At 42.4% G+C, this 23405-nt stretch overlaps 2 protein-coding genes across 2 annotated transcripts; one reads left to right on the plus strand and one right to left on the minus strand.

Annotated features, from left to right (window-relative positions):
• The first annotated feature begins 1492 nt into the window (after positions 1–1492).
• On the plus strand, positions 1493–11778 carry tdo2a (tryptophan 2,3-dioxygenase a). Its single transcript, XM_088989003.1, has 12 exons — positions 1493–1648; positions 1733–1838; positions 1939–2029; positions 3772–3842; positions 4784–4911; positions 4990–5176; positions 6302–6409; positions 6482–6593; positions 6684–6741; positions 7117–7196; positions 7439–7529; positions 11214–11778. Exons 1-12 carry the CDS (start codon positions 1614–1616, stop codon positions 11365–11367), a joined length of 1221 nt encoding a protein of 406 aa, XP_088845129.1. The 5' UTR covers positions 1493–1613; the 3' UTR covers positions 11368–11778.
• Positions 11779–11956: 178 nt separating this feature from the next.
• On the minus strand, positions 11957–22521 carry ctso (cathepsin O). Its single transcript, XM_088989015.1, is given in 9 exon segments — positions 11957–12022; positions 12165–12257; positions 14942–15105; positions 15822–15943; positions 16110–16183; positions 16186–16273; positions 17102–17226; positions 17387–17492; positions 22219–22521. Coding segments are annotated over 9 exon segments (1110 nt in total). The 3' UTR covers positions 11957–11987.
• Between the last annotated feature and the right edge of the window lie 884 nt (positions 22522–23405).

Raw genomic sequence — 23405 nt, forward strand, 5'->3', positions numbered from 1 at the left:
CTAATTGCAGATCACAACAGATCAAAATATGGAAACATCCAACCAACCAATTATTATAAACAAATCAGAATCAGAATCATTGTTGGCCAAAAATGTGCAACACAAAAAATAATTTGTATCCAGTAGCACCGGCTACACAAGCATCATCAATTACAAGCAAGTGGGATATCTCATTTAACATACCGTATTAGAGTACTGTATTTTCAGTTGTATAAGGCGTACCCAAAAAGCCTTCCTTTTCTTCAAAAATGGCCATTCAAGAGTTCTGTGAAGTACCTCAAGCCGACTCCTCCCTTTGTTCTGCTCCCAAAAGCATCAATTTGGCTGCTCGCCGAAAATCAACCTGGAATCGTAAGTGAAGTGGTCCTAGTAAATAGAAATAAACATGGCTTACCTACGTTTTATTTTTTGCCCCTCCCCCTGCGCTTTTGTGACATCACGTGAGCAGCTTCATAAGGTAAACAACTTCTTTTGATTAAAAAAATGTTTCTGGACTCTATCATTGTGCTGTGTGGCTAGCACTTCAATTCGAGTGTGGGTGTCCAGACAATTGGTTAAGAAGAAAAACTGCAGTTGAAGGGTGATTTTGGGGCTGCATACAATATTTGAAGGTTACTCTTGACAACTGTGAGGAGCTGACCTGTCTGTTTAGCCAATTCATTCAGACCCCTTCTGAAGCTACTTGAAAGAAAGGGAATACACACACACACACACACACACACACACACACACACACACACACACACGCACACGCACACGCATGAGTTGTGAGGTTGGGTGAGTATCAATCAAAATGTTTTGACATTCTGCGTGGCGTCCCCGAGGATTCAGTGTTGGAACCAAACGGTGTTTATATTATACACTAATGATTAACATGTGTTCCATCCATCCATCCATTTTCTGATGTCACGGGGCATGCTGGAGCCTATCCCTTCTGTCTTGGGGCAGTAGTCAGGGTACACCCTGAAGTGGTTGTCAGCCAATCATAGGACACACAGAGTCGTACAACTATCTGTGTCCACCTTTACTCCTAGTCCTTCAATCAGCTTGCCACGCATATATTTGAAATGTGGGAGGAAGCCGGAGTACCCGGAAAAAAAAACATGCAGGCACAGAGACAACACCTAAAGGCCAAAACGTGCAGAAGTGAACCCTGCACTTGTGCACTGTGAGGTCAATGTGCTAACCAGTCACTCACCAGGTAGCCCGAATTGTGATCTACAATATTCTCTTTTCGAGTGACACAAGAATTTTCTCAGAATTAATTAAATTGTATCATTTGATATACAATATACAAAGGCATACATTGATGACACCATCTGTCACCAAGGAATAATCCAGTTTCTTGTTGTTGTTTTTTTTCTTCTCATGATTTCTGCTATGGTGGCATCCCGTGACCGCCCCTTAAAACCAGTCAAACAAAGTCCACAAATTCATGCAGGGGTTCAAGGTAAACATAGCGGAGGCGTACCGGATGATGACGAGTGGTCTTGCCTCTGATTGGATGATGGCAATCTTTAAAATCATGCAACACACACACACAAAAGAAATTCAGGATATTTTGACGGTTCCAAGAGTGTGCTATTATTTGTTGTGACGGATTTGTACAAGTCATGAGCGGATGTCCTTATTTTGAGAGGCGACATTTGTATGTTTATTTGGTTTTTTTCTATTATTATTTTTAATGGGAGTATACTTGCATGTCATATTTGATCATTTCATTTGTTCCTAGGTTGTTTCAAAACCAACCTCTGGATCATAAAGAAGAGCAAGATGCCTCTCAGGCAGGCGTCAACAAGGCCAGTAAAGGAGGTATAATCTATGGAGACTACCTCAAGGTACACAAACGCTACCTGTCACATTGCACTGTTTACCACTTTTAAAAATCTCCAAAAAATTTGTTTATGTGTTTTTTGTTTTGGTTTTTACCCCTTGAAGCTGGATAAAATTGTGACGGCCCAGGTGCTGCAGAGTGAGCTGAAGGGCAACAAGATTCATGATGAGCACCTCTTCATCGTCACTCATCAAGGTGAACTATGTGCTAACTTTGAAAGAACTAAATGTCTTCAGCACTTTGTAGTAAGGTTGACTAATTATATTTAATGAATTACAATTTTAAGTAACTTTAGGGGCAAGGCAAAAAACCAAGGCAAAAACAAAAGCTTGTAACTGGAATAATGGGTAAGTTATGTATGCTTGTCTGTAGGTGTACATTTTATTTTGCATTTAAAATCTTGTCAAGAGTCTGAGTGTGATGAAAAGCACTTTCAAATTCATCCATCCATCCATCCATCCATTTTCCGTACCGCTTATTCCTCATTAGGGTCGCGGGGGGTGCTGGAGCCTATCTCAGCTGTCTTCGGGCATGAGGCTGGAACACCCTGAATTGGTTGCCAGCCAATCGCAGGGCACACAAAGACGTACAACAGTCACTCTCACACTCACACCTCGGGACAATTTGGAGTGGTCAATCTGCCTGCCATGCATGTTTTTGGAGTGTGGGAGGAAACCGGAGGACCCGGAGAAAACCCACGCGGGTCCGGGGAGAGCATGCAAACTCCACACAGGGAGGCCGGACCGGGACGCGAACCGGCGACCTCTGCACTGTGAAGGGCTAACCACTCGACTACCGGGCCGCACTTTCAAATTCAATTAATTATTATTCTTATTATTAAGTCCGGTCTCTTGTATCTCAAGGGATCACTGTATCCATCTTTAGGATTGCAATTTTTTTAAGAAGTCCTGTATTTACCAGTGTATAAGTCGCACCCAACAACCTTCATTTTCTTCCAAAGATGATACGCCCGCGCACCTTATATGTGAAGTAATATTGAGCTACAACCGGTCTCGCAATTAGCAGCCACTGACTCAATTTCCCCCTGTAGAAGAAGTACTGCGCGGGCCACGCTGGGAAATTTAAAATGGTGTTTCATTTCAATAATCTCTTGACTTTACAAGGTGGAATTATTTTATTGATTTTTCCATAATTTTCTGTTTTTGGCACAATGATAAGAAATGTGCCGTTTTTTTGTTTGTTTTTATATTTCTTAGTGTCTCCAAAAAGTGTTTATTTCAGAAAATTGTAAGGCAAAAATATCTATAAAAACCTCTAACAATCATAAAAGTTTTAAAGAAGGAAGATTGGTAATCTCTGAAAATTATATTTAATATTATATTATGATAAACTGATAAAACCCTGAAAACTGGAGAAAATACCATACATTATACTATTCTGCAATTTCTATCTTCGTGTTAGACATCAAAAAAGGAAAATTGTGGAAAAAATATGGCTGTTTTGTTGCCATTCCCTTGAGCACAACACCGTCTATCGGGTGTAAAACGTAACCCCAGCCTCTATTGTAGCGCCTTATAATGTGGTGTGTCTTATAGATTTCAAACATTTTGCTAATATGTTAATCATTGAAGGTGTGCTTTGTAAACCGGTGCACCTTATATGTGGAAAAAGTTTGAAAATACACCAATCATTAGGGTTGCGCCTTATCGTCCGGAAAATACGGTAAATACTCATCGTTGGTGTTTGCTAAATTACCGGTTTAGACCACCTGCAAAGCATCATGATACTATCTGCCAAGTTTACTGTTTCAAGTTTGCTGTGTTGCTATATTGTATAATCATCCCTCAGGGAATGAGTGTTGTCCAAATTTAACTCGATGTTCTAGAATCGCCTCGTAGCCATGTTTTGATTTATTATAAAGTAACCAATGTCTGAGTAAAATGTCTCAAAAAGTATTTTGTGTGTTTTCATTGCAGCGTATGAGCTGTGGTTTAAACAGATTCTCTTTGAGCTGGATTCCGTACGTCAGATCTTCATTAATGGACACGTGAGTCACATTTTTTACCCATGAATGTTCATTCATCACATTACGCGTGATTAATATCAGGCAGTGTCTTGTCGGTGTTGTGTGAAAGTCGACCGCCTGAAATCCAATTTGAGCCGTGGCAAACAATTAACCTTGTTTGTTGCCAATTGATCTGTGGATTGTTTTGTAAATTAGGAGTTGGTTCTTTCGTGTTGGAAAGTGTTAGTTGGTGTTTGCAGCCATTCATCTTTCAATCAAAAGTATAAAATGTTCATATTAAAGAATTGGTGAGGTGAACGGCGACCTGATCAACTCCTTGAGTGACAAAGTTATTTATTCATGCTTGTGAATGTGTATTAGACGGCATATTCATCACACACAAAAAATTTAGTTGGGGATTTAGAGTTGCGTCATCTGTCTCTATCCTCCAAACCTTACGCAGTGACCAAAACCAAAATGGTTCGCAATTTACAGGGGTCATTGTAACTGTCATGTACATCTAGTTGGTACCAAGGAGACTAAATATCTAGTTTGTCTTTGAAAGACACTTGGAAACGAAAAAAAAAGTTCCTGAAATGATGCAGCAAACCAAAATGGCAGAATTCAGGTGTCTTTTCAGTCGGGCATTTTTCAGACTATTTAGTGGGTCTCATCTTGATAAACGTGACGACCAAAACATTGTATATGCTGCTTCGTGAAAGTGGATTATGAGGCTGAATTTTCAAAAGCATTGTGAGGTGCTTCTGAACTGGAAAAAATATGAATGACTTTTAAATGAATGCTTCAATCCCAAATGCCACGTCTTGTGCATTGTTTTTGATGTATGACATGCCTATCAAATGTTACATCATGAAACTGGCGCCAAGAGCGGAATTTTTGGATAAACAAGTAAATTTGTAGCAGTTTTGAATATATTAGGTGAGGGAGTGAATTAAAATTGAAAACATTTCTTCTATGTGCAGGTGCGAGATGAACGCAACATGCTCAAGGTCAACACGCGAATTCACAGGATTGTGATAATCTTCAGGCTGCTGGTGGAGCAGTTTGCCATCCTGGAGACAATGACAGCCTTGGACTTTTTCGATTTCAGGTTTGACAGTTAATTTTTTTTCTCTCTCTTCGCCACCTGCGTAATATGCTGCCTTGGTATTGTTGATTTGGCGTGTAGGGAATATCTGTCTCCAGCTTCTGGCTTCCAAAGCCTTCAGTTCAGACTCTTGGAAAACAAGATTGGAGTCCCTGATAACCTAAGGGTGCCATACAACCGACAGCATTACCGTGATATCTTCAAAGGTCATGACGGCGAATTACTGCTCGCCGCCGAACAAGAGCCTACGCTTTTAAAACTGGTTGAGGTAAAGAGAAAACACTTCATGGTGGTGTCAGTGAACACATGTTGCAAGGTTTATTATTAACCTGACTGTACTGACTTTGACTGACAATTCATTGACTAGAATGCACATGCGTCATTAGACCCCAATCGATATAGCAGTGGCACTGATTGGGTGCAAAGTCATAGGCGGTAATGGTCGTAGTCATCAAAATATGGAGTATTGTCATGTCAAACTGTTTCATCATCGATTCACAAAGAGCATTTGTTGAGTGACAGTTGAATAGTCTTACTGCTGGGGACTCAGAAAAACCTTTAGTATTAGATGTGCCAAAAACTAAACAGAGGTTCAAAGGGGATCGAGCCTTTTCCGTTGCTGGTCCCACTCTCTGGAATGACCTGCCATTCAGCAAGCCCCCTCGCTGTCCATCTTTAAAATCAGTCTCAAAAATCACTTGTAGTCTTTTGCATTCGACTCAGAATGATTCAGACTTGATCTTAGTTTTACTCCCTGGTGCTCTCTACTATCTTTGTGACAGCTTTATTTCCTGTATAGGATAGCTGTCGATGTTAAGCGCTTTGTTACAGCTTCAGCTGTTATTAAAGCACTGTATAAATCAATATGTTCTGTCTTGTATTGTACAGTATATATCAGAATCAGAATCAGAAAGCCTTTAATAGTCCCACAATGGGGAAATTTGCAGGCCACAGCACCAAGTTGAACGGGGGTTGTGGGGGGAGGTGAAAAGATTAAAAAACAAAGTATTCTATGCGTAATAGAAATGTCAGAGGACTGAAATGTATACTGTAACTGTGCTAAAATATTTCATAAAGAACTGTACATAGTGCAAGTATAAAAACATATTTGATGTATGTAACTGTATTGAGTCAATATAAGGTGGCTGTGCTATTTACAATCATCTTCCCAATAATATTAGTAGTTGCCGTGAAGGTAGCAGGTAGAGGCAACAGTCGTAACGTTAGAATTTCCAATGGTGGTATTAACAGTAACATTCATAGTTACAGTTATGGTTGTAGCTGAAGTAGAATTATAGTCATTGTGTTTTCTTTAATACTTTCAAGTGATAGGGACGAACAATCTATACAACATGACACTCTGGTAGTAACTTCTTAGTGACTGTTTTAAAAGGAGTGGCTGGAGAGGACCCCTGGCCTGGAAACAGATGGCTTTAACTTTTGGGAAAGTCTGGAGAGTAACATCTTCAATGGCCTTAATAAGGAAGAGCAAAATATTGAGGTGAGATAATAATCATTTTGAATCGCATTTACAGTAGATGGAAAGTCATGTTGCGATGTTTGTGGTCCATAGCAAATGTCTGACTGTGAGGTGAAAGAGGAGATGATGGCCGAGTTGCTGAAGCAGAAAGAAGTGTTCACTTCCTTGTTTGACATCAAGCGTCACGAGCATCTGCTCAGTAAAGGTCAGCACGGTCTTTCGTGAATTACTGTCCATGTGGTACATTTGAATTCATCAAGGATGTGACTCACCAACGTTACTTTTTCCCACCAAGGTGAGAGGCGGCTATCTTACAAAGCTCTACAAGGCGCTCTCATGATCTACTTCTACAGGTAGCGACACATACAACAACGGGCCTTTTCACTTCCCACTCGCTAAGCCCACCTAACTTGACATTGATTTCAATGCAGTGTTTTCACATAATTTTTCATTCTCCATTTCTCTCATGATACTTTGTGTGAATATTGTCAGAAATAAAATCTTTTTGTTTTACTTATTTCATATTATTTGTAATGGACACATTTGTACTGTATTACATATTCCTGTTTTTTTTACATCAGAAACTGTTCATCCTGAATTATAGATCATATTTGTTGGGTAGTTTATTCAAAGTAGTTTCAACGTAATACCGTGTGTGTGCTGACAATGAGGCTTCACAGGCGTTCAGTCCATCGATAACGCCGCCTGTTGATGTATGTTGAACTTAGGGAGGAGCCCAGGTTCCAGGTTCCATTCCAGCTGCTCACCTCACTCATGGACATTGACATGCTCATGACAAAATGGAGATGTGAGTATGACGGATGCCCCCCTACTGTGCACAGCGATGATGGAGCAGAATAATCAAGTGTTTGGCCCTAAACCTCAACACAATAACAGGGATGTTTGCCCAGCTAAAAAGTTCGACAGAAGCCTTTGGAGAGCTGCTCCACTCCACTTCAATAAAGTTTTTACTCAGCCATGTCCTGGCAGTTGTAAATCAATTATTGACATCTCTCTTTCTTTTTCTCTTTTCTGTTGTTTTTGTTGTAGACAATCACGTATGTATGGTTCACCGGATGATTGGGAGCAAGGCAGGCACAGGGGGCTCGTCCGGATACCACTACCTGAGATCCACTGTCAGGTATAGTCTATATGTGTATTTCGAACCCTATTTTGAGATGCACTATACAGCTCAATCCCACTTGATGTTGCTTGTCACGATACGTTATTCAATATATATGCCTATTCCTACCTGTTGTAAAGAATCCCAGTTAACTTTGTATCCATGACAGACAGTGTTGTCTTTAGGCACATTTACACAAGTGAGAGGAGCTAGTAGTACAGTAAAGTCTCGTTATATTGATATCGGTTATATCGATAGTACCGCTTATTACGATACTATTTTCATTTCCCTTGCACATTTCTAGTCTTTTTATGTATAATTAGTACCGTTTAGTACGATACCCGGTTATTACGATAATCCGGTTATTACGGTGCTCCTTTTCATCCCCCGCCGGCCATTTTTGTTGTTTATATCGATATATCCGTCGCGCCATTGGTCAACTTGGTCACGTGTCTTGTTACGTGAGCCGCCATCGGTCGCGCCATTGGTCGACTTGGTCACATGAGCCGCCATCGGTCGCGCTATTGGTCGACTTGGCCGTGTGACTTTGTCACGTGACACGCCATCGGTCGCGCCATTGGTCAACTTGGTCACGTGTCTTGGTTACGTGTCACGCCATCTGTCGCGCCATTGGTCGACTTGGTCAGGTGACTTGGTTACGTGCCCAGCACCCGTGTAGCAGAGCCATTTTCATTTTCAGACGCTAGCTCGTGTGTAGCAGACGAGATTGAAGTGTTTGTGTTAAAAGGTAAAAATGGGAAGCAGAAGAAGATTGATGACTTTTTTAAATTGTATACATACTACAGTAAGATGTAAGTGTTGCAGTTTCCCTGTTGTGTTATGTACATGCCCACTGTACTGTATATGAATGCAATCGTTTTTTGCAACAATGTTTCTTGTTTTGTCTGCTGAAGCGCGGTGATTTTGAAAATTATTAACATTCCATACTGTGTATTAAAGGACAGCCGATGTCACTTTTTATTCAAATGCAAATAAAAATGACTTCACGCCAAGACGTCTTGCATTGCTTGTGAATCCAAACAATGGCTTCAGATTCGGATAATATGCTTTCTTGTTACACATCCAGTTATGAATATGTTTCAAATACACTGTAGTTCTGAAGATTAAAGCATACATGTTTACAATCATTAAAGAATTATATGTGCCATTTTGAGGCAACATTGGGGGAACATCTCTCACCCAAAAAAAGGGAGCTAATGGCCAGCTCCGTTTCTTATATGGCGCTTGGCTGCCCTCTTTTGGCGGCTTTTGTTTAATGCAGTTCGGCGCAGGATCGGTTATATCGATATTTTTTCGTAGTCCCTTGAGTATCGATATAACGAGACTTTACTGTAGTATGTAGTAGTGGTTGGAGTAGCAATACCATAGTCCCTTATATTTGTCACAAGCTTTTCAATGCTTTGGACAGATGAAATCGATGAAGTTTGGTAGTTGTCTACAACATTTGTGTCTCTGCCAGAGCAGGCAGAGTGCCACGCTTGGGCAAAGGGATGCCAGAGTCCACTCAGAAATCTGTGCAGCTTTGGTAAAGTCCCTCCAGTCCAGAATTTTATTTTATATGTTGAATATTTCTCATTAGTTTAACTGAGATTAAACATAATGAGAAGTTCACAGGTAGCCATTTTTTCCAATCAAGTCCGTTTAAATATTTGTGCTGCGTCAGTAGCAGAGTGTATGGGGCCAGAGGGCCCTTTATTTACTTGCACTTTCAGGTGAAAGATCCATTTTTGCTCTGGGCTAAACTATTTTGTTGAATGTACTTTGGCCAACTTTTCTTGAAAGCAATTGGGAATTGAGAATGCCATTGCCGTTTATCATATTTTTCATTGAAAAAAAAGATAACCTTTGCATAAAGTCAACCCCCCCCTCTCTCTCTCTCACACACACACACATACACACACATTTCGTTCAAGCCCCCTCTCAGGCCCAGGTGAGAGAAAAAAAAATCTGTGTCGGGGTCATATGAGGCTCTTCTTTCTCTCTCTTTCTATGTTATATCTGACAAGCAAATGCACCACAGCATGGCTAAATTAAACATTTTTCGTGATGTGGAGTAAAAAAATCTGCCAAATATCCTTGATCCCACTCCGAACCTTTTCCAAGTTTTGATATGCCCTTACTTACAGTAGTAAAATTGATCTGATCCCCTGTCATGTTTGCCCACCGAGATCCCCCTCATGTTGTCTCGGCATAATCCTGTCCTCATAGTAGCCTAAAACGTGACTGTAAATGTGGCAGTCGCAACCATTGATCCATTTCAGATTGCCGTCCTACCTGTGTAGCAGGATGTTATCATTCACCGCATTCCATGGCTGTACATTTCATATAAGACCTCCATCCATCCATTTTCCGTACCGCTTATTCCTCATTAGGGTCGCGGGGGGTGCTGGAGCCTATCTCAGCTGTCTTCGGGCACGAGGCGGGGAACACCCTGAATTGGTTGCCAGCCAATCGCAGGGCACACAAAGACATACACTCTCACACACACAGGGACAATTTGGAGTGGTCAATCTGCCTGCGATGCATGTTTTTGGAGTGTGGGAGGAAACCGGAGGACCCGGAGAAAACCCACGGAGAACATGCAAACTCCACACAGGGAGGCAGGGCCGGGACGCGAATCGGCGACCTCTGCACTGTCAAGCTGGTGTGCTAACCACTCGACTAGCCCTCATATAACACCTGAAAAAGCTAAATAAGGCGATATTGACACTGCAAGGTCTAATGCCCAATTAATTTTTCTTTTTTTGTTAAATCCGCTCTTTTTACATACCCTTTACATGACAAAAAAAATGCATCTTCTTATGTGAGCGTAACATTTCCGTGAAGTGTCACCCATGCGCACAAAATACAACATTGAATGACATGCACAAAACAAAACAAAAAAGTCACATGGGACAGATTTTACAGAATATGGCCGTGCGTGTATGGACTCATTTTCTCATTTCATATCGCCAGAGTAGCAAGGCAGGAGGAGGAAGAGAGATTTGTGGGATGAGTCAAAGCTCCTACTGGAGATATCAAATGAAGATGGCATAACATCAGTGCCGAACAAATGAAGCCTCTGAGTGACTGTATTAACACAAATGTCTATTTTATTGTTTCATGTTTCCAGTGGGATTAAATGAAAGTCAAATGTAAAGAACACCAACTGTGAATCAACACAACTTTGTAGATTCACAGTCATTGGTAGTTTCTGGAGAACACATACTGGGCTTTTGATGACGTGCAGCTTGGATGTGTATGGATGAGAGTTCATACTGCAGACACATTTACATGCATAACCAATTTAAATCGACATGCAAGGTCGACTTTGAAAAATGTTGTACCATTCACACTGCATTAAAAAGAAAATTGAATATGTATGGCATTTGAGCTAAAAAAGTCAGAATTGAGCTGCGGTGTAAAAATCACCTAACTGACTCCACACATCTTGTAGGTATGGTGAATTCATGCTTGTTGTAGTAACAATAAGTATTAGTAGACTACTGTACTTTCCCAGTTGAGCTCTTTAAGGTTGGCAAAAAAGAGTTGAGTACAGAGTTGTGGAATATTTCTTGGCAGATGAGGAAGATCTGGCCAGCCAAAATGATTCCTACTCATAATCAGCACTAACATTTAACTAACACTTGCATTTGTATGGTTATGTACCTTAAACATAGTTTTTTTTTGTTTTCCTTACAGTGACCGCTACAAAGTTTTTGTGGACTTGTTCAACCTGGCTACATTCCTGGTACCCCGCCACTGGGTGCCCAAGTTGAACCCCAACGTCCACGCCTTCCTCTATACAGCCGAGTGCTGCGACAGCTCCTACTGCAGCAGTGAGGACTCAGACTAGCAGAGAAAACTACAAGAAAACCATGCAAGCGCACACACACACACACACACACACACACACACACACACACTCCTGTATCTTCTTGGTTCTCTTTCCACACAACCCCATCTCAACAGTTTTCCACTCTGCACTGTGAGGATATAAATACAACTATCATTCAAAATGATAATGATGGTCAGGATTTCAAGCAATGTGCACAATATGGAAATCAAGAAAATATGTGTATAGTCAATATCATGTATGATTACTAGAAATAACATTAGGCGCAATTGCTCCGATAAGATCCAAGATTTCAAGCAAAGCATTCAGCATAATTCACTTTTGAATTAATGTGTTTAATATCAGATGTAACATAGTTTCTAATGTCTTGGTTGTGTGTGTATATATGTATGTGTGTATATATATATATATATATATATATATATATATATATATATATATATATATATATATATATATATATATATATATATATATATATATATATGTTGCATGTGGATGGAGCTGTACAATTTAATTATACATATTTGTTTTTCATAGAGTTTGTATTCAAAGTGTTTATGCATATCTAAATAAAGCCCAGCACTGACACCTTGGTAAAGTCATTTATTTGCATCATGTCAAACCAACACGGCTGCCACAGAATCCGCGATGCCTGGCAACACACGAGACAAAGAGACTATTAATATCTCTCAGCCTCGATAAGATGTGCAGCAGACAATGCCATCTTGAACGTGCATGGGTATGTGAATATCAACACAAAAAAGAAAGAAAACACATGGATATTTTACACTCACCACAAAGGTTGCTGCCAAGTTTGACATATATGTAACCCTCATTTCCCCAGTCAGTGCCCCAGGAGTTTTGCACAATCCAGAAGGGAATTTCTCCTAAAAAGTACAATAAAAAAGCATGCAGAATGAAGTTACAAGGAGCAAAACTTGACGTGAGAGTGTAAAAGACGGCTTTGTGTAACTGAGTCACAAGTCACTCAATATGACTGCTGTGAAACGTATTCAAAATGCTGCATTTTAATTTACTTGGTAGTGTGTCTCGTGGAGACACCGTCAGTTTCAGATCCAGATTTTAGTTTAATTAATTTTAAGGCTGCTTGTGTCATGTTCTGTCTTGATTGTGTTCCCACTAAAGCTGGAGTGAACTGGAGTTGCTTTTTTGGGGGGCATACAGTTTATACTTTTCATCTAATTACTACTTTAATTTCCAAAATATTTTTCATAATTGCACTTTGGCTGAGCTTGAATTTTTGGAATCCAAATATAGTTTGGTTTGGTGAGAACTTAACAGTTTACAGGTAGTTGACAGGTATAGTGTGGTTCCAGAATTTTCAGAAACACTGATTTGAAAGGGTTTGAGAATGGCTGATGCAAAAATACACAAAAGGCCATGTTATTTCTTTGAGGGTGTGTATGTGAGAAGGATGTGTGACTTTAATGGCTGGGGAAATCACAATTAAAACTGAGTTTGGGGAAAGGCTTCCTGAAAGTTACCACAAAAAAAACATTTTCCCATTCTAAGTTTAGAGGTTGTCCGTAGCAGAGGCCTCCTGTAGCGATGTTGTCGGAGATGACCTGATATAAAAGCATACAAACTACTGTCATTTTGTTTTTATTTTCTTGTTTTCAAGGGAGAGTTGAGCGCCATGTTTATTGGGATGCTGAAGAGTGTTCGCTGCTTTAAAAGTTTAGGAGAGTCTGATGTGAAAGTATTCAAAAGGCTTATGTACAGAGAAAAAAAGGCTGTGGCATCTCTATCAGCATGTTAAACAGGGAGCATCGCTGCCTTTCTCAAACTTTTAAAGCCACGTAATGCCTTTCACATTTGTGAAGTGTCAGCACACCCAATGTCCTTCATAGCTCCCACCAAAAGTCCTTTTATATACAAGGCATTTCAAAACTTTGAAAACCATGCACTTCTTTCAACATCCTGACAGAGCTGTCACACACACACACACACACACACACACACACACACACACACACACACACGCACACATACGCACACACATACACGCACATCAACAAACAGTGAAAACAATTACCTTGGGACACATTTATTAAATAACCACAATGTTTTATTGTTTTTTTTTATTTGGGATGAGTGCAGAGGAGAGGGCGCGCACCATCTGTTCTTATGTCAAAGGAAGAGCATGGCTACAAAATCGAGTGAAACGCCCAAAAAGTAAACATAAGCGATGCTTTTTGGATGCTTAGAGGTCAGCCGTAAAGCTATTCACACCATTTTAACATCCCATAAGTGATGCCCCCCTCATCGACACGTCTTAAAAAATTGCATAAAAATCCAGACGAAGCTTTCAAATCAGTCTTTTTTAAACGTTTAAAATCAGGCAACCCCCTCAATTTCTAGAGACTCTCTTTCATAAAGCACATTCCCAATTCTTAGAGAACACATAAGAGACTAACGACTTAATAATAAGGAAACCACATGTTAAGGTTTTTTCATTATTTGTTTTTAACCAGAATCTCTGCTTTGTTTCTGACATTAATAGTAGATGTATATGCAAGGGAAACTAAAAAGGCAAGTTGGTTGTTGTATGCATTTTAATGTGTTGTTTTGTATTTAATTGCCAATTATTTGGCCATGGGAGAATAATGGAATTATAACAAATCCCTGCAAGGATCAGTATAATTTCAGATTCCCTTAGTTTCTTGAGTTCAGGGCTTTGAATTATTTTGTGCTTTGTATTTTAAGCTGCAGTACAAGTCCCGTACAAGTATATTTGAACTCAAAGTGAGCTACCAGAAATGAAACACCCGCACACCAAGTAAGGAAAGCTGCAAAATACATTTGATGGTTGATACATGATGGTTAATACATAAACAAAAACACCACAAACAATCACATTCCAAAATGTGGTTGTTGCAGTGCATGTCCTGTCAGAGGTGGGAGTTGAATGTGCTGCATGGTCACGGTGGTCCCCCATGGTTCATTTGGGTCTTGGGGTTCAGGTTCAGTTCATTACTTTAAATCAAACATTTGCAGGTTTCACTGCCATTCCTCATGTAAGAATTAAAGTCTCAGGTAAATTACAGTCCCCGCCATTTCTGCGCCCTTTGCAAAGACAGGTACTAAAGCCCAAGCCACATGTCGAGTGCGGCTGACTATATCCAGTACAAACCTCTCTCCCAGAGAGGTTATTTGCTTTCACCCAACCTCCATGGTGGTGAGTGCATGGGAAAGGAGACCTATGTCACCTCTCGGGAGATGCCCTGTCGGCTAAGGCTCGGCCATGGATTTTCAGATCGAGCGGCACCTCCAGAAGGCCCCTGGTGACATGAGTCCAGGCGACAGGAAACTATTTTCATTTATCTTATCGATCAAAGGAGATCGAAAAATTGCACTTTGTCAGCTTCCTCACCTTTGACCAGTTTGCTATTGGAGGCACTAACAGAGGCAAAAAGCCTGAGACAATTAGCGCCAAGGATTATTTGGTCCACAAACCCCTCCAACATGATAGTGTGACGGCTCAGGGATGTGCAAAAAAAAAATAAATGTTGATATTGAAAAAAAAAACATTTGTGGCTGATTGGCATACCTGTCGCATCATATCCCACCACCAGCACAGCGTGGTTGGGCCAATGACTTGAGCAATGGTGCTGGATGATTCCTCCCAAGTAGTCTTGCCAGCTGACAGCATCCACCACAGCAGACAGAGGACCCCTCTCTACCAGCTCTGCCTTCATCGCCTCCTCCTGACCACTGGAGGGGGGTACAGCGGGGGGGCAGAAACAACATTAGTCCTCCGCAAAGGAATACTATACCCAAACAACAACACACTATTGATTAATTTTCACATATAGCAACTTTTAATATGTTATACTCGTATCAAAGACATTTTATTAGAAAACAAGAAATTAAAGGGTGGAATTGGAATGGGAATTGGACATTGAACAGTGTACCTTATAACGTTTGTAACCATGGTGTTGACTGACCGTGTTATCTGTAGATATCTCTAAGTGGACTTTAGCCGCTCCAAAGAAAAATTGTACAAACAGTTCATTACGAGGTACATTACAACATTGTTAAATGTCAAATTCCCATTACACGTTCATAAGTGATGATATAAAACCTTATCAATTGCATTTTTTTCATGAAAATACATTTCGTATTTCTTCTATCCAATCCATGATCCATAATTCTTATATCAATAAAATCTGTAGTATTTTCTCGCCATATATTTTGTTTTATTTTAACAATAAATCCTACTTCAACAACAAAATGTGAATTGTTGTGAACCTGTGAATTTCTGAGAACGGTATACTACTGAGTGGTCAATATCACGTGTTGACAGAGCAAATGTTCCAAGTCATGGACCCTGCTTTGACATCACATGATGTACAGTATTTTTGAATAATGGGGGCGGGGATTTTAATTCTTTTATGGGCTACTCACTGCAAAAAAATATGTCTTTTTACCTGAAGTCGAAGGTAGTGAAGTTCCTCAAGGCAACGCCTCCTTTAGAATGGGAGAAGAAGTGACACATTCCATTCTTGGCTTTGTAGGGGTACTCGGACTGCGGCACCAGATTCATTCTCGTCTGTTTGGAAGATATCATGTTCAGGAAATGGATGGATGGAGAGCCAAAATGCATGAGAGTAAACCCTGGTTTCTTGGGGTCTACTAATGGATTCACTCCTGATAAACATGCTCACCAAATTTCATGTTTCTAGCTAAAACAGTTTTCGGGGCTGAGTTCAAAGTACCCTCTGTAACCAAAGGAGTGCTTTGGTTGGGGAGCCTCCATTGCAGCCTCCATTTTGAAAGCAGCAGTCAAGGACTGCACGCTGAGCTCCTCCAACGGCATGCCTGCGATAGCCTTGGCTGATTGCATGGTGCCTACCACGCTAAATGCCCAGCAGCTCCCACACTGTAAAAGATGAATGATTAAGAAAAGCTGAAGTTCAAGCTCCTGAGGGAGGTATTACTCCATATCCCGTCCTAAACGACTGTCCTCACCAGCAGAGATATATTTTTCTTATCCCACCGCCATTCGTAAATTAGATTCTGTGTGACTTTGTAAAGGAGACCGGGACACAGAGAGTTCATTTTAATGCATGAGGGTGTCCACCATGGCGCCACCATGCTGGTCAAATAATTGCGCTAATTTATCCTGAAAAAGCAGTCTATTATCAGAAACTGCTGCGATGAGATGGACACAGTCATTTTGAAAGAATGCAAACACAATCTATCACGTTTTTACAGAGGACTTTTTAAGTGTGACCAACTAGATGTAGTTTTTTGGTGCCACCTGCTGACTGAAACTGTGATTTCAGCTATTAATATTAACAAATGTGTTTTCATTGGCTCGGCTTGATTTTCTTCAGGGAAAATGTGCTAAATATTGGCATCAATCATCCCTATGTGTGTGTGTGTGTGTGTGTGTGTGTGTGTGTGTGTGTGTGTGTGTGTGTGTGTGTGTGTGTGTGTGTGTGTGTGTGTGTGTATATTTATATATATATATATATATATATACAGTAAAGTGTCGTTATATCGATATTCAAGGGAGTCCGAAAAAATATCGATATATCCGGGACTATCGATATATCCGACCCTGTTTTCATGTAATTTTCTCCGTGCGTGCATAGAAATAGTATCGATATAACCGGGACTATCGATATATCCGATATCGATATAACGAGACTTTACTGTATATATATAAAAAGATACATATCTGCATATCTGTGTTCCATCTTACCACTTGCTGATTCTGGACAGGCGCCACCACCGCTCTGTCCCTCCAGTCAAATTTGGCCGGCAGCTCCATGGTTTTGGATCCAAGAAATGGCGGAGCATGCTCTGGGATTGCTCGCAGATATAAATCTGATGAGAATATGTGTAAAAGCAGCTAGAAATCAAGTCAATTTGTTGTAAAATTGCAGATAAACAACGGGAGATGATGCTTTGCATGTCATTCCACAAATTGTGGACTTACATCCAAGTTGCATCACAGCTTTGGAACAGTATTCAAAGTTTCTCCTACCACGGAATTCCTCGGGTGAGAGGGACGAGAACCGATTGATTCCGTACTCGGCAGACTGAGGTTGTGTAGAAAATGAGTTGAGGTACACGTGACGCTCTGTAGCATTCTGGATTGACCTCCCCCCCAAAAAAACACAATAGAAAAACAACAACAAAATAATAATAAACTCAATGTATGTCTCCTTCTGTCAACTTGTATCGGGCATCTTAGTTTATTAAAGTCACAGGTGAATAAGAATCATCTGTGTGTTTGTCTGGAGAATGATTCCACATGGGGCTTTGTTGTTCACTTTTGTGAAATGCTTAGGTGTGATTTTAAGATTTTATGAATGTTAAACCAAATATATATAATTATAGGACTCCAAGATGGCACCCAAGTAGGCTGCCGTCAGCAAGTGCTCTCATGAGCCTTGCTTTTTTTTTTTGTTTTTTTTTTTGCTTTCTTTTGTCACCTTGTGCTGTTGTGCGTCGTGTGTAATGGATACGGATTGTTTTTCAGCATTTTTGGCCACGACATTCATCATGGAGGAGACTGTGCTGAGCGGTTGCGCCTTTACGGCAGCATGAATATGCCAGTACTGTTTTTGAACGGGAGGAATGTCTGTGCCATTCAACTGTCATCGCTGGACACCACAGGGGCCGTTGTGCTTTTTTGCGCCTGTAATGGGCAGCATCTTCACAGCCCCCGCTTTGTTCAATGGAAAGGTCGGTGCTGTTGGATAGTCTGCGGCTGGATGGATGCATGGCTTGAGGAGCCCGCGATAAGAAGAAAGGAGCGTCAGCGCAGAGCCCCGATGCAGATGTGGAACTGTTGCGGCTTGGAATTGAAGCGGATTTATGTGGGACAGGAGATGTGAGACAATCTCTTTTCGTCAATGGATGCTACAGCTGCGTGTTTGCTTTCAACATTTAGGTTGTAGTCGACATGCATGTTTCATAACTTTGCTGCTGTGAAATGTAAATTTCTCCACTGCGAGACTAATAAAGGCAAATCCAATCCAATCCACCATAATGTCCCTGATCCACCGGTTGAAAAGACGCTTTGATCCTCTCCTCTTTTATCTAGAACTGCTTCATGTCATCACAAAGAGGGTACAGCAAGTCCTGAAGAATGAATGACTCTCTGTGTCTTTGTTTTGCCTTATATTCTATATATAATGATCCAAGATGGCGCCGCGGATGGCAGCCTCGGTCACACGCTCCCTAGTATTGTTCCTGGTTTTGTCATTTTCATTTGTTTTTTTGCGATCCTACGCGACTCAGTTACACGAGGGAAGAGTTACAGAGCATTGGGGAATCCACTCTTGGACTATTTTCACCGACACACCAAAATCTACAGGGTTTTTCGGGGCTGCTCGCGAGCGGCGTAGCAGCTCGTTACGGAGCTTTGAGACGCCGGCGAAGGAGGGGGAAGCGAGCCGGCGTGCTCGTCAAGCTACGGCAGCGTGGATTTCGAACGCCGCTCCCATCGATCCACCTCGCTATTCTATGCTCACTACCAAACAAGATGGACGAACTTCTGCTTCTCACAAAGACCAATAAAACGTTTGCCCGCTCTGCTGCGCTGTGCTTCACTGAGACTTGGCTCAGTGACCGCCACCCGGATTCCGCACTACACCTACCCGGATTCCGTCTCCTTCGGGCCGATCGTGACACGGAGCAATCGGGGAAATCCAAAGGCGGTGGACTATGCTTCTACATCAACGAAGAATGGTGCACCGATGTCACGATGCTCGACGCACACTGCAGCCCTGGTTTGGAATCGCTGTCTCTCAACTGCAAGCCATTCTACTCGCCACGTGAGTTCGCTTCCTTTATTCTCGATGCCGTGTACATCGCGCCACAAGCTAATGCTAACGCGTGTATACAAACGCTAGCGGACCATGTGCATCTCGAGCTAAAGTATCCAGAATCACCCCTGATCATTTTGGGCGATTTTAATCAAACACGCTTAAACCGTGAACTCCCCAAATATAAGCAGCATATTGACTGTTTCACCAGAGGAGAAAACATTCTAGATCATTGTTACACAGCACTCAAAGCCGCATACCGGTCTGTTGCGCATGCAGCATTGGGTCTTTCTGACCACTATTTAATCCACTTAATTCCCACATACAAACAGAAACTCAAATGTGTAAAACCGGTAGTCAAGACAGATAAAACATGGACAGATGAAGCAAAGTTATCGCTACAAGAATGCTTAGACTGCACTGATTGGAGCGTCTTTGAAACTTCAACGGGCACATTGGATGAATACACAGACACTGTAACATCATACATCAGTTTCTGTGAGGACATGTGTGTACCAACAAAGTCCTTCCGCTCATTCAACAACAACAAGCCATGGTTCACTCCGAAACTCAGGCAACTTAGGAAAGAGAAAGAATCCGCATTTAAAAGCGGCGATCGAGCAGTTTACAAACTCGCCCGAAACAGGCTGACGAAGGAAATTAACATCGCAAAGAAAAGTTATGCGGAGAGGCTTAACAAACAGTTCTCCGCTAACGACTCTGCATCGGTGTGGAATGGCCTGAAAGCAATAACAAATTATTGTTTACCTTCTCCCCAAGCAGTGTACAACAATGGTATGGCTGATGAGTTAAATACATACTTTTGCCGATTTGAAAAGGACACCACCATTTCCCCGGTCTGCCCACCATTACCAGAAACTACCGTATCTCCGCCCTCTGCCCTACAGATCCACGAACTGGACGTTAGCCGGCTCTTCAAGCAGCAGAAGATCAAGAAAGCTGCAGGACCTGACAGAGTGTCCCCCTCCTGCCTGAGAGTCTGCGCTGACCAGCTGGCTCCGGTCTTCACACAAATCTTTAACAGATCCCTGGAGCAGTGTGAAGTCCCATCCTGCTTCAAACAGTCTACTATCGTCCCAGTTCCAAAGAATCCAGCACCCTCAGGATTGAACGACTATAGACCTGTCGCTCTGACGTCTGTGGTCATGAAGTCCTTTGAACGCCTCGTGCTGAACCACCTAAAGAACATCACCGGACCTCTGCTAGATCCTCTTCAGTTTGCCTACCGGGCAAACAGGTCTGTGGAGGATGCAGTCAACATCGGACTGCACCACATCCTCGAACACCTTGACAACACAGGAACCTACGCAAGGATCCTGTTTGTGGACTACAGCTCTGCGTTCAATACCATCATCCCATAACTCCTCATCCCCAAACTTCTCCAGCTTGGTGTGTCCCCCACGATCTGCCAGTGGGCCCTCAGCTTCCTGACAGGACGGACACAACAGGTCAGACTGGGAAATATATCATCCACAACACGAACCACGAGCACTGGAGCCCCGCAGGGATGCGTCCTCTCTCCATTGCTCTTCTCTCTCTACACAAACGACTGCACCTCAACGCACCCAGCTGTCAAATTCATAAAGTTCGCAGACGACACCACGGTCATCGGTCTCATCAAAGACGGCGACAAGTCTGCGTACCGACACCAAGTGGAGCAGCTGGAGCTCTGGTGCAGCCGTCACAACCTGGAGCTGAACACGCTCAAGACAGTTGAGATGATCGTGGACTTCAAGAAACATCCATCACCACAGCTACCCCTCACACTATCCAACTGCCTTGTGTCAACCGTTGAGACCTTCAAGTTTCTGGGAATCACAGTCTCCCAGGACATGAAGTGGGAGGTCAACACCAACTCTATTCTGAAAAAGGCCCAACAGAGAATGTACTTCCTGAGGCTGCTAAAGAAGCATGGCCTGCCACAGGAGGTGCTGCAACATTTCTACACGGCTGTCATCGAATCCATCCTGTGTTCTTCCATCACCGTTTGGTTCGGGGCCGCCACAAAAATGGACAAAATCCGACTTCAACGGACAGTTAGGACGGCGGAAAAAATCATTGGCACCGCCCTACCCACTCTCGAGGACTGGCACACTGCAAGAATCCGAACAAGGGCGCGGAAAATCCTACTGGACCCTCCGCACCCTGCCCACCACCTTTTCCAACTACTCCCCTCAGGCAGGCGCTACCGATCCATGCGCACCAAATCCAGCAGACATTTAAACAGCTTCTTCCCCCAAGCCATTAACTCTTTGAACTCTTCAACAGTAGCCAAAATGGAACTGTATAGTGCCACTTAGCAGTTTTTTTTGACGACGATACTAGTGCAGCGTGTTCTACCGGAAACAAATTCCTTGTATCTACATACTTGGCAATAAAGATGATTCTGATTCTGATTCTGATTTGTGCTGTCATATTATTTGTTATTTAGGTTTTTTGTTTGTTCTTTTGACTTCAAGACGGCGCCGCGAGACTGGCTGCCTTTCCAGCAGCTCATGTATTTTGTTTTTCTACTTTCATTCCTTTGCTGCTGTGAAATGTAAATTTCTCCACTGCGAGACTAATAAAGGCAAATCCAAATCCAAAAAATATCCCATGACTGGAAAGTGAACTTGAGAGTTTTGAAAGGCGCTTATAAATGAAATGTATTATTATTATTCACCCCCCAACCACACCCACACGAACACACACCCACCCACACACACACACACACACACACACACGCACTCACGCACACACACTCACGCACACGCCCACACAGACACGTGCGCACACAGACACACACGCAGACATGGATACGCAAACATGCACATGCACACGCAGAGACATGCACGTGCACACGCAGACATGCATGCGCACACGCACAAACACGCACACATACAAACACTGGAAATTGGACTTTCGATACAATTTTTAAACGCATATTTGTTTTCTAGATTGAAACCATCAGACCTACGTTCTTTATTTCTGAGTTTTACGTGCAGGGCGGGGTTTGAAATGACGTACAGTGCTCGTTTCTTACCTGAAAGCAGCGATTGCAGCTCTGAAATTCGTCTTTACCTTTGTAGACGAGGCGGTAACTGCCCCCAAATTGAGTAAAATCACCAGTCACATAATTCAAATGCTTCAGTTCCTCGTCCCAACTCGAGTTTTGGCAACACGGGGGTGCGACCACGGCTAAAATTGTCGCCAAGGCAAAGGTGAACAAATGGTACAAATGCATTTTGTTTCCCAACAACGTCGCGTGCCAATAATGAGACGCTTGTGACGCGTGGAAGTGGGAACATTGCGAAATGTAAACTTGATAACGATAACGTACTGGCATTTCTTCTAACAAGCATCAGGGGGAGACATTACTAAAGCAACATTGTTTTGGGAGATACAAGATTGTTTTATACTACACTACATATAACTATACAATATTACACATAATTAACGGGGGTGCAATGTACAATAGGGGATGTCTGTTTTGATCATTGAAACGTTATTAGTGGATAGTTGAAAAATATGCACACGCACGCACACACTTCTCATCGATGGACCACTCCTGTACGACTGAGAGTGTTGCGTCACACGAGTGTATGATTTTGAAGTGCGCTTTTCAACACTTTCATGTCTTTCAATTCTTTGATCTCCTTGATGTGCGTATCACCCTGACGCATAGCTCACGGCCGTCAAACTCTTTATTGGCGAGCCAGCCAGGAGCATTTTTTCCCTCCTTCTCAGCCCAATCAACTCTCCAAATGGAAAAAAAACAGATTTCCCAGCCGCCCGTGAACCCGGCATCTTCACAGCAAGACCCCTCAAGCCGAGCTCCCGATGGACCGCCACCACCCGTGGGCGCCCCGACCCCACCGTGAAACCTGCCGCACCCTGATGGCCGACATCGTCCGATTCGCCTGGCGACTCTGCAACTAGCTGCATCGTATATGTCCACGATCGCACATCGTCGGACATCGCTTATGTCCACGATCGGACATCATATATGTCCACGATCGGACATCGTCGGACATCGCTTATGTCCACGATCGGACTTCGGGAAGACGCTTCATGGCCGACACGGCCGCCGACGTCAGCGTTCTTCCTCAGCGTCCTGCAGAGCGCCATGGCAGCGCGATCATCGCCACCGTCGCCGATGACCGGCCTGTCCGAGCCCGGCAGCATGGCCAACCCCACGCACCTTCGTCCTCACAATCCCTCATCGATTCT

This window comes from Hippocampus bargibanti, linkage group LG02, assembly GCF_051943395.1.
Source record: "Hippocampus bargibanti isolate YZ-2025 linkage group LG02, ASM5194339v1, whole genome shotgun sequence".
Classification (NCBI taxonomy): domain Eukaryota; kingdom Metazoa; phylum Chordata; class Actinopteri; order Syngnathiformes; family Syngnathidae; genus Hippocampus; species Hippocampus bargibanti.

Coding starts and splice junctions, on each gene's coding strand:
- tdo2a (XM_088989003.1), top strand. CDS start 1,614: ATGAGCGGATGTCCTTATTTTGAGAGGCGACATTT. Junction 2,030..3,771: donor CTTCATCGTCACTCATCAAG/GTGAACTATGTG, acceptor TTTTCATTGCAG/CGTATGAGCTGTGGTTTAAA. Junction 7,197..7,438: donor GCTCATGACAAAATGGAGAT/GTGAGTATGACG, acceptor TTTTTGTTGTAG/ACAATCACGTATGTATGGTT.